We start from the raw sequence: 13206 nt of genomic DNA, 5'->3' as shown, positions 1-13206 counted from the left end.
CATGTCATTCTAGATTATGTTACTTCCAAACTCATATCGGATGGAAGGCACTCATACACATCCACTGAGGTAGGAATGTCCACATGATAGCCCACAGAGACTTTAAGAGTTATTAATGAAAAAAAAACCTCTCTTAGGGTTTTTATAGATTTCTCTTGAAGTCACAGCTATAAAAATATGAGTAATAGAAGGCAAAACAAAACATCATATTTTATTAGTGTAATCTGATGTTCTGATTTCCATTGGAAATGTAATATGTGTAATCAGTTTATAGATAAACAGATAGTGATATATAGATGGAAGTATGGATACATAGATATTGATAGATGGATAGATAGATATATGGATAGAAAGATAGATAGATAGATAGATAGATAGATAGATAAATGGATAGAAAGATAGATGGATAGATAGATAGATAGATAGATAGATAGATAGATAGATAGATAGATTAACAGATAGATAGATAGATAGATAGATAGATAGATAGATAGATAGATAGATAGATAGATAGATAGATAGATAGATAGATAGATAGATTTATGGATAGAAAGATAGATAGATGGATAGATAAATATATGGATAGAAAGATAGATAGATAGATAGATAGATAGATAGATAGATAGATAGATAGATAGATAGATGGATAGATAGATGGATAGATATATGGATAGATAGATAGATGGATAGATAGATAGATAGATATATGGATATAAAGATAGATAATAGATAGATATATGGATAGATAGATAATAGATAGATAGATATATGGATAGATAGATAGATAGATGGATAGATAGATATATGGATATAAAGATAGATAATAGATAGATATATGGATAGATAGATAATAGATAGATAGATATATTGATAGATAGATATATATGGATATATAGATAGATTAATAGATAGATAGATAGATGATAGATGGATAGACAGATAGTGAGATAGATAAAGATAGATAGATTAATAGATAGATAGATAATAGATAGATATATGGATAGATAGATAATAGATAGATAGATAGATAGATACATAATAGATAGATATATGGATAGATAGATAATAGATAGATAGATAGATAGATAGATAGATGGATATATAGATATATGGATAGATTGATAGATATGTGATAGATAGATAGATAGATAGATAGATAGATAGATAGATAGATGAGATATATGGATAAATAGATAGATAGATATATGGATATATAGATATATGGATAGATAGATATGGATATATGGATATATAAATCGATAGATAGATATGGATAGATAGGTAGATAGATAGATAGATAGATATGGATAGATAGATATGGATATATGGATATATAGATAGATTAATAGATAGATATAGATAGATAGATATGGATAGATAGATAGATGATAGATAGATATGGATAGATAGATAGATAGATATGAATAGATAGATATATGGATATATAGATAGATTAATAGATAGATATGGATAGATAGATAGATAGATAGATAGATAGATAGATAGATAGATTACAGAACATACTTACTTACCTGCTTTGTGTAGGAAACATCTGAATATTAAACATAATTACCAGACGGACCTCAGCGCTGGAATGTTGTAAATCTGATGAAACATGACTTCTATGCCGTACTCTTGCCGGCAATGTTCTCCATGGTATTCACAGACCGCTTGGGATTTCACAGCAGGAAACAGTTAATACGTTCTCGCTCTTGCTCCTGGTGGAAATGTATTAGCACTTCATAATTTTTAGTGCTATCAGCGATTATTTGAAGCTCACTAGCACAGAAATCTCTGGAGGACGTGCGGAAGATTCACTAATTACACTTAAGCTGTGCACCTGGTCATGTACATAGGAATAGGAGGCAGATCCATGAAGGTGGCGGGTGAGGTGGTGCGTGCAGAAGGTGCCGTATTGTTCATGGAATATTAATGCGTAATACATGAAAAGATGACCGGTGCTTGTGTAGCTTTCTATATTGGGCTCATAATCTACTGCCTTCTGCTGTCCCCATACATAGGGGCACCCTCGACAAACACACATGGGCCGTAGATTCAAAACATTCAAAATTGTTTGACACAGAATGATCTGAAATTGATTGGAAAACTTAAAAATGAAAGTTAGTTATAATAATACAAAATATATTAATGAAAATATACATTTATTGTGTTCAACGTGTGATTCGGCAAAATATTTTTCTGCAGTTTGATTGTATCGATCGCGTTGGCCCCATTATCATCACAATGTCTCCTTACTGTTGCATTGGTAGCAAGGAATGGTAAGACTATAACTGCTTTAATAAAGCTAGATACAAATATGTACAGATACAGCTACAAATTAGGAAGCTATGTATAAATATTCTCTACGCTATATAAGATATGGAAAACCTCGCAGTCAAGGCGTGCAATGAACATGCCGCCTTATACACCCATCACAGGCGATTGTAACTATCTAATAACGATTGAGATCATTCCAGTCTAGTAGGATGAGGTTGATGCCAAAGCAAATTTGCAACAATAACGTAAAATTAAAGAAAAATAACCGCATAGTCATAGGGTATAATAACATACCTACCATAGATGCTTACAATCAAGAGGTTAAATAAGAGCTCGCAAGCCTTTGACCAGTATAATGGGAAACACGGCTCTTAGTAGCTTCAGATTTCATATAATGTTCTTGCAAGTGTAATTGTGGTTGTTCTGCTTCCATCCTGTACTATTGTCTCAGTGTGATCCAGACACTGCGGTAATACCACACATGACATATATATTTCTGAGCCGTGTTTTATGTTCCATGGTTTGGCAAACCACTATGTTACGCGTAGATCTAGTTGCTAATTGGGTAGTCAAACGAGAGTTAGGTCTCAGCAGTTTTCATACAAAGTCGGAATATGTAGGCCTAGAAAATGCTAAGAAATGGTTACGACGTGGTGTATATTGTACAGATAACACCTAGAATATAGTCAGCACCAAATTGCAACTGAACAAATGTAGACCATTTCTAGTCCAAATTTTTTGGGGGTCTTCCTAGGGTTAAACAGAAGCGCACTTCTTGCCAGAGACGGTATAATGTTATTTTTCTTCTTTTTTGAGTCATGATGGAAAAGACTAAGAACATCTTCAGTGACATGAATACATCTAACTCATCATGATGTTCATCTGCACTACCTTCTTCCAGAATCTCAAGTCAACGAGAAGCTCAAGTCAATAGTCTAACCTAATGTCTTCTATAGTAAACCTTGTGTAATCATAAGACATCGTAATATGATGTCTACTATATAACTTTAGGCCTGAAGAAGCAAGGCACTGGTGAAAGCTGTACGGTGTTAAAGGGATCATGGAACGTAATGTTTCTGGAAGCATTTAAAACATTTGCAAGATGTCTCCTCTACAATTGTATCTTCTGTTTCCTCCTAAATTCCAGAAGACAATCTTACCTCCAACATAAGTGATGAGATGTTAGTAGGTTATGACTTCAACCAAAAACCAAGAATTAAAAACCTAGCGTAATAACACAATAAAAAATGCTGATTTGTAAGACTAGCCAATGGTAACAAATTGTGGGCATGTCTCCTCCTAGAGAAGGCCACCAGTCCGAGTCAAATCTACAGTAGTCTTCTTTTATTTTCTTCATATATTACATACCTGGACTTGGAAACATCTCATGTGGATAAGACGGTATTGAAGAATATGTGAATCCATAAAGTAGACAATGAGAGAAACCGACGCGTTTCACATTATTCATTGCCAATGTAATTTCACCCTCTCTTGTTCTAGTACGGGTCTGATTCACCAAATTTAGATTTTAATCATTTTCCCATTGCTTTTTAAATAAGGATCACAAAATAACATCAACATATTACTCTCAACTACATTCATGGAGGTTGTGAATGATCTAGAAAAGCATTAGCGCCTATGTCTACATCAACATGCATAGAATATAGGCCTGAGAGAGTACAGTTTCTTATTGAGGCCGATAGAACTTATATTTCCCGATGCTACTGACGTCACGCATGCCACCTAGATGTATGAGATGCTTATATATATACACACGTTGCAGCGGGCCCGGTGACTGTAAACCGACAGGTAAGATGTAGCGGCCCCTAAGGATATCATGGAACACAGTGTGATGTTGGGTTTTAACACTTTGAAGGAAGGAATAATGACAAAGTAAAACTGTATTGATAGTCAAGAAATAATGTCAAATGCATCAGGTTCTCTAATTCTTTTCTTTATCCAATCATACATACATTCATCATCACCATAGAAAACTGTCAGACTTCAACCTGTTCTCTAAGCAAAAAAAAAGTACACAAAACCAAGTCTGATTTCTTGCAGAAGTTCCCCTAACATCTTACCAGGCAGATGTCTGCAGACCACAAAATGAGTGGAATATATGAAGACGATCACTGTCATTTATCTGCCACTGGGCGCTGATCAGCTACTGGAAAGAATAAGCGTTCCACTCCTGATACATCAGAACTTCTCAGCTCGGGCAGAAACCTTCATTTTAGCTCAATTGATTCCAATTTCCAGTTCTTTCCATAGAAATCTGGACGAGTTCCTTTTTCCACTATATAGATGCCAATCTGAGATTTCTCTATGGAGATTATTGGATGTCTACTTTTACCAATCGAGTGACCTACTGATGATTGATGCAGTCACAATACTCAGCATGATGAATGAGCAACGATACATCTCACAGATTGCAAGCTTCTGGGAGCAAGGTCCCTATTGCTGATTACTATATTACTATATAATATCTGATATTGTCGGTACATGAACCCTCCGAGTTCAAATGTGCTACTGAATATGTTGTCCTATATAAAGATATTATTATTGCGTGTATCATATAGCATATGTCTACTGCGGCAGCGGTGAAATAAGAAACTACGCACACAGAAAAAGTCATGTACGTACCAAACATTTCTACAGATATACATATCTTATCGAACACTTTAGGGCCGGTTTGCTTGTGCACTGGAATATTGCAGCAGGTTTACCTGCAGTCCTATGTAAACCATAAATCTTTCAATATAAAATATATTTACCGTATATGTGTGTGCATATGAATATATTCCTATCTTTTGTGTGGTCTTACACTTCTAAATGATGGTGGATGTCTATACTGTCACATTTTTAAGTTAATGATGTTAATTTATCATTTAATTTTGGGGATTTATTCAAATGTAATGATTTCTGTTATCACAAGTCAGAAAACAAAAGTTGAAAGTTACTTTTTCCTTGATTATTAAAAATTTAATGTTGCCATCTATCCATTGTATATGTTTATGTCTATCATCTATCTATCTATGTATTATCTATCTATCTACCTATTTCCTACTAATTATCCATCTATCTATCTCTTATCTATCTCTATTGTCTATCTATCTATTATCTATCGGTCTGTCTTTCTATCAATCGATCTATCTATCCATCTATCTCTATATCTCTCTATTATATATCTTTATCATATCTATCTATCTGTCCATATATCTATCTATCTATCCATATATCTATCTATCTTTCTATCCATATATCTATTTATCTATCTATCTATCTATCCATATATCTATCTATTCATGTATCTATTTATCTATCTATTTATCTATCTATCTATCCATATATCTATCTATCCATATATCTATTATCTATTTATCTATCTATCTATATATCTATCTATCCATCCATCTATCTATCTATCCATATATCTATCTATCCATCCATCTATCTATCCATATATCTATATATCTATCTATCCATATATCTACCTATTTATCTATCTATCGCTCTATATCTATCTATCTATCTATCTATCCATCTATCTATCCATCTATCCATCTATCTGTCTCTATATCTATCTATCTATCTATCTATCTATCTATTTATCGCTCTATATCTATCTATCTATCTCTCTCTATCTATCGCTCTATATCTATCTATCTATCTATCTATCCATCTATCTATCTCTATATCTATCTATCTATCTATCTATCTATCCATCTATCTATCGATCTATCTGTCTCTATATCTATCTATCTATCTATCTATCTATCTATCTATCTATCTCTCTAGTATATTCTATGTAAGACTTATTATAAAATAGCCCAACATTTGCGTACCAGATTTACACACCCAAGTTTGTACATTTTCATGGCCAGTACGTTCGCACATATACCTACAGCTGCCTCTGATATTTCTATATGACCCTGGGCAAGACATCTGAGTGAAAACCGGTTATACACAAGCGTTTGGCGTTTAAATTTTTTTACTAACATATTATAGCAAAGATCACTAGGCCACTAATGTGTAAAGCTACAGATGCAGCAGAGCTGACCGTGTCATTTAAACATTTTGGGTGGGATTGCTTATAACATATGACCTATATCTGAGGAAGGCTGAACTTGAAGGATATCACATATACCGCACCATGGTGTAACAAAGTAGCTTAATGACAAACTCAGCTCTGCTGCATCTCACAGTTGGATTCCATAGATGGAGAAATGATGTTTTACACCTGTACCAGAATTGTTCACAATGGTGTGACTCGTTAAAAGGCTTTTAGATGCGATCTGGAGTGCAGTGGAGCATCAGATATCAGATGATGCAAATTAGAGCGCAAGCTCTTCAGCAAAGTAATTTATAGTTTGATAATAAGTCAGTGGACATCGTGCTATGAAGATGAATTGGAAAGCGATTAGGAAGTGTCATCAGCCCTGTGTAGGAAAATGCTATCTACGAGTAAACCCTGAACTTTGGATTGGACTGCTGGACCCGTTACCTAGCAGAGCCGTAGACAAGAGACGTCCTATTACTGCTTCTCAAAGGGACATTTCTTCATTTTTGTTGTTTAATTAGTCCAGCCATTTATTCAGTGCATGCATGAGAGAACAGTAATACACTATGGCAGTTCCCACCATATTCCGCTCCAGAATTCCCAGTCACTGCCAAATCAAACACGTTAACTCTTCAGCCTCGCAACAATGCCGTGCACTATAGAGCTATACATCGCAGACCTCTACCCAAGGAGGTATTATGACGGCTATAGGGCAGGCCGCTATAGAAGTCAACGCTACAGGTCGACACTGCCAACTTTAGAAAAAAATACCTACAGGTCACAACTGTTGGCAAAGTCCGCAAATATATTTTGCTGAACATTTAAAAAAAATGTCATATGCAGCAGATTTCATGCAGGTATTAAAAATCCGCCTATACATCTGAATGGGGTTGTTTCTATAAGAGTTTCTGCAAACCCTATTGAGATGGATGGGACAGACGCAGAAATGTCCGCCGCTTGTCAACTTACTAGTAATATTGTCAATGAGAAGTGGCATGGTGTACAGGTAGAATTTCTTGTCCTGATAACAGAGAACAATAACTGTCTAGTCATTTTTCTTATTAATAACTGAGGATTTCATCCAAGTTGTAATAGTGCATGAAGTTATTATAGTCCTGAAATCATTTAAGTTTTTTTTACTTATCTGTGTATATATATATATATATATATATATATATATATATAAATAAATATATATGTATATATATATATACATGTCTACCTATATCTATCTATGTATATATATATACATATATATATGGATTTATATATGTATTGTATATACATATATATATATATACATATATATGGATTTATGTATGTATGTATTGTATATACATATATATATATGTATATATATATGGATATATACATATATATATATACATACATACATGTATCCATATATATCTATAGGTATAAAAATCCAAATAAGGAGACAGCACATCCAATTAGTGAAAAAGAGAGGTATCTATAGATATATGTGTATATAGACAGATACAGATATACATGCATGTATAGACAGACATAGATAGATATATATGTATGTATAGACAGATATAGATAGATATGTATGTATAGACAGATATAGATATATATATATGTATAGACAGATATAGATATATATGTATGTATAGACAGATATAGATAGATATGTATGTATAGACAGATATAGATATATATGTGTTTATAGACTAATATAGATACATATGTATGTATAGACAGATATAAATATATATGTATGTATAGACAGCTATAGATATATATGTATGTATAGACGGATATAGATATATATGTATGTATAGACAGCTATAGATATATATGTATGTATAGATGGATATAGATATATATGTATGTATAGACAGATATAGATATATATGTATGTATAGACAGATATAGATATATATGTATGTATAGACAGATATAGATAGATATATATGTATAGACAGATATAGATATATATGTATGTATAGACAGATATAGATATATATGTATGTATAGACAGATATGGAGATCTATGCACACATATGTAAGGGAAAGACCTGGTAGTTTTTGGTGCTTTGCATTCCACCACTGGATTTAATGAGCAAGACAAATCCTTTTATGATGCAATGAAAGCGGCTTTATAACATGTCACCATTTTTTTTCACGCACAACTTGGTACTATGACATACCTAGGAAGAGCTGTATGTGCAGATTGCCACGAATGAATGAATGGAAGTGACATATTTCCCAGTTGTACATGTGCTGTGTGAGGAGATGTGTGTCAATGATTGTTTAAATTCAGTCCGAAGGCCAGCGAATTACTTTATGGCAGAACACAGTGAACCCTGAACTTACACTGAGTACACAGCGTACACCTACCAAGGGTAGCGATGAAGTTTTAGACGTGTATTTTCCCCTTTAATTGGGTGATACATATATTTGTGTATTACTTGTGCTATAGTGCGGCCTTTGTAAATTTAAAGAGCCCAGTGTCTATTAAATAAAAAAAAAGACCAGTCCGTGTAACATGCGCCATTTCAATTATTTTAATAAGCAAAATAGGAAACAATTTTAATAACAAAAAAACAGAAACCAGTCTGAATAAAACTACAATAGACCAGGTTTATCTTTTTTATCAGAAGCAGGGTTTGAAATGTATCCCTTCAGAATTGACATGGAATAAAACGAAAAGAAAAAACACACAGCACATCGCTGAAGACATGATTTCAACACAGTTGAATTCGGAAAATAAAAAGAAAAGTCATAGCCCACCCTCCTCCCCCATTACTGATGCATTGACAGAAATTCTGGATATTGTAAGAACATAAAGCATCATCATGCTGCCCATAAAATCCTGTTTCCTACCATTAACTTATATAAAGACGAAACAAAACAAAAAAAAATATGTAAAATGCATCTGCACCAGCAGTGCGAACATTCGAAAGGAACAAAAAAAAGGAAAAAATATATATATATAAAATGTAATTTTTAAAATTTTCATAATTTGGTTGGCTGTGATCCTAAAGAGTCACTTTACTTTTCCTGACCTGCAGAAAATAAATGAAACCGCACAGCAACCGGCTGCAAGTAACTGCTACATATATATATATATTTATAAATAAACTGAGCAGAAGAGAAGGAGAAGAAAGAAGTAAATTGATTTGCTAGCTGGTGTAGTAGCAAATAAGCCGGAGAACATAACGCTTAGTAGCAGAGTTGATAGGAAGCATTTAGTATCTATATAAGTCACCATTTAAGCTGTCACAATATAGCCCCTGCTTTTGTCCTCAGAGAGTAGGTTATTGCAGTTTTGCACAATGCTGGTGTCAGCCAAAATTAAACTCACATGCCAGTGTTTTATGTTAAGGGGGAATAATAGAGTTTATAGTATATTTCTAGGGGAAAAAAAAGAAGAAAAAGAAACTTAACACACCATCCTCCAAAAGTAAGCTGAACTTTATGACATGGCAGGTAATATATATGTATACAGGCGCAACAGAGCTGAATTTGTAATTTGGGATACCCCTCAAAACTTTATCTGGTTAAGTTATACATGTAATACGACTTAGTATAACATAATACAAATCCAGCTCTGCTACATTTGTATTTATAAATATTATATATTTCTATATTGATCCGTAGCTGTCACTACCCATCGCAACTACATATACTATTAAACTGGGTTCTCATTTAGTTGATCTTAAAAACATAACAGTAACAATATAGTAACAAAACCAAAAATGCCAATGCACCATTGTATCACTTTAACGAAACTTCTTCTCTTAACACAATGAAAAGAAAATGCCCACACTTCTACTAATGGAAGATACTCACAGGGTGAAATGTTGTAGATAGGTGAACATTGCTTCATATTTACAGGAAGATAAGGGGGGACTCAACTAAAAGACTGGAAAATGGAGACATAGTACATATTCTATAGCAACAGAAGCAAGGAAAGTTGTGAGCCAAGGGAAAGCATGCTCAGATTAAACAAGGTAATGATACAAAATAGAAAGTATTACCATACATGTCCAGCATGCAGGAATAATAATTTTAATGCAGGTTTTTTTTTAATATTTTCTAGATAATCAAGCAGGCAATAAAACCATGGGGGGTAGGGGTGCACTGAATGTCCCACCTGATCAGGTTCAGTTGTCTTAAGGTTCTATCACTCAAAGCTGATGAAAAATATCTGTATGTAAAGTTTTTTTTAGTACTTTGTCCTTTTTGGAAGTGGCAGTGCTATAGTCCAAACACAGTCCTGTAGTATTTCTGATAAAAACAAGTCCTTTTCCACCTTTCCCATACCCCACCCAAATCAGTCTGGTGTCCCCCAAACACAAGATCCATCAGAATAGTCTCAAGTTCCTCTGTGCACCCTTGCTTCCCCCCAGCAGACCGAGTCTACAAAAAGTTGGTATTCAATTGAAGAGTCAATGAAGCCCCTCTTCTCCTCCCTCTACACAGTTCTGGATTGAGATGTCACAGGAACACTCACATGAAGAACTCTGGAGAAGATGGATTATCGCTGGTAGACCCGGCTTCCCTGAAGCTGTTGTTGGTCAGTTTCTCGCACTTTATCTTGTAGGCATCTCTTTCTCTGGCCAGACGATTGACTTCTTGTTTCAGCTGCTCCACTTGCTGGATGAGCTGGGTCTTCTCACTCTCCAGGTGGTGTTTCTGCTGCACCCTTTTGTACCTGCAGGACTGGGCGTACCCCCTGTTTTTTAGGGTTCTTCTCTTCTGTTTTAGGCGAATAACATCATCCTTGGTAAAGCCTCTCAGATGCCTGTTGAGCTCCCGGACAGACATGGAGACCAGTTGGTCATCCGAGAATCTGTCTTCTACCTGGTTAGCTGACTGGTGCTGAACGTGGCTGTTCTGGAGCTGCTGAGAAGAGGTGGAAGAATTGGATGGGGTGGGAGACGCCTGGTGATGGTGGTGGTGGTGAAGGTGGTGTGGGTGCTGGTGAGGATGAGCCATCTCCTCATGGGGGACGCCCTGGTACTGGTGATGATTTTGGTGGTGGTGGTTGTTGTGATGATGGTGGTGGTGAGGATGACCTCTGAAGCCTTCAAACCCTTGCATCTGTGGTGGCATTTGATGGGGTCCTATGAGGGCTTCCACAGCGTCTTCTGGGGTGAGGCTCAGAGCCTCTGGATTGACTTGCTGGTAACTGTTGGCCATCCAGTAGAGGTCCTCCAGGTGTGTCTTCTGCTCTGTTGGGCTGAAGCTTGGAGAGGAGGGCACCGAACTGCAAGGAGTGCTAATAGGGGTGGAAGACACGGAGCCTGTAGGCTGCAAACGATTGCAAGGACGAATTGTACGATCTACTCGGCCGTTCAGTGGTTCTTTCTTGACATCGAACTTCATCAAGTCAAAGTCATTGACGTACTCCATGGCAAGTGGACTGGTTGGCAATTCTGTTGCAATAGACAGCTCTCCTGCCATACTGCGCCGGTCGCTTCACTCCAGTTCTGCACCCTGAGTGTGCCTCAGCTGCACACCCAAGGAGTCCTCCAGGGCAGAGAACTCGTACCTTCAGTCCTGAAGGAAGACAGTGAAGGAATCTGCGGCAATGTGCTCCTGCTGCTGCTGCTCCTCGTCCTTCTTCCTTGCTCAGCACTTTCTTTTTTTGGCTGCGCTTGGCACAGTCCCAGCGCAGAAGAAGAGCAGCCCCCTCCTGTCAGTCTCAGGGATGGCGGCTTTGTAAAACTCCAGCTGCTGCTCTGAGATCTTGCTGAGGGAACTTTCTTGGGCTGCAGAAGAAGCCTTCAGTTTAACAAGTCAGAGAGCAGAAGGAAGGGAATAGCTCTGGATATCATCTGTGCTGCCCTATGCAAGCCTTCTACTTATATTCCTAGATCAGAATCACGAGTGGAGAAGGGTGGGCTCCACACCAGGTTGTCCAATGTCTGGAGAGGGAATGGCTACATTAGCATGACTGGAGCAGAAGGGGAGGGTTAATGTGCAAAGTGACAGATAGTGGAGAAGTCAGCTGACAAGCTACTGCTAGAACAAGACCAGGCAATACCAAAGCCGAGATGTTCTCCAAGGCAGAGCTGCGATTCCCACAGCCCCACACACCCCACACACCCCACAGCCCCACACACCCCACACACCCCACAGCCCCACACACCCCACAGCCCCACACACCCCACACTCCCCACACACCCCACACTCCCCACAGCCCCACACACCCCACACTCCCCACTCACCCCACAGCCCCACACACCCCACAGCCCCACACACCCCACACTCCCCACACACCCCACAGCCCCACACTCCCCACACACCCCACACTCCCCACACACCCCACAACCCCACACACCCCACACTCCCCACACACCCCACAGCCCCACACACCCCACACTCCCCACACACCCCACAGCCCCACACAGCCCCACAGCCCCACACACCCCACACTCCCCACACACCCCACAGTCCCACACACCCCACACTCCCCACACACCCCACAGCCCCACACACCCCACAGCCCCACACACCCCACAGCCCCACACACCCCACAGTCCCACACACCCCACACTCCCCACACACCCCACAGTCCCACACACCCCACACTCCCCACACACCCCACAGCCCCACACACCCCACACTCCCCACAGTCCCACACACCCCACAGCCCCACACACCCCACACTCCAGGCTTCTCAGTGCACACAACTGCACCCACTAATTCTGCAACATGGTCTACATCATGATTTGTTCCTGGAAGCAAAGATCACATCATGTAGCCCAGATACTGCCTGAAGCCATCCCTCACATTGTATCCCTCTCTGTGAACACCATGATATTGCATTTATGTAAATAAATGGTCAGAATGATAATTACAGTATCTGTATATACAGGATATAACATATCTAG

The 13206-nt window shown here is 37.7% G+C and overlaps 1 protein-coding gene across 1 annotated transcript; it reads right to left on the bottom strand.

Moving 5' to 3' along the window:
* Window positions 1-8853: 8853 nt before the first annotated feature.
* Window positions 8854-12186, bottom strand: MAFB (MAF bZIP transcription factor B). The gene has a single exon (XM_073683786.1). The coding sequence runs from the start codon at window positions 11771-11773 to the stop codon at window positions 10817-10819; it is 957 nt and encodes a 318-aa protein (XP_073539887.1). The 5' UTR covers window positions 11774-12186; the 3' UTR covers window positions 8854-10816.
* Window positions 12187-13206: the final 1020 nt, after the last annotated feature.

Source organism: Phyllobates terribilis, unplaced genomic scaffold (assembly GCF_046119375.1).
Source record: "Phyllobates terribilis strain yellow unplaced genomic scaffold, ASM4611937v1 Scaffold_5__5_contigs__length_657084704, whole genome shotgun sequence".
Lineage (NCBI taxonomy): Eukaryota > Metazoa > Chordata > Amphibia > Anura > Dendrobatidae > Phyllobates > Phyllobates terribilis.
Note: the sequence above shows the minus strand (reverse complement) of the source record. Positions and strands in the feature narration are given on the sequence as shown.

What these genes read in the sequence shown, in the direction of transcription:
- MAFB (XM_073683786.1), bottom strand. Translation starts at nt 11,773, where the DNA reads ATGGCAGGAGAGCTGTCTATTGCAACAGAATTGCCAACCAGTCCACTT.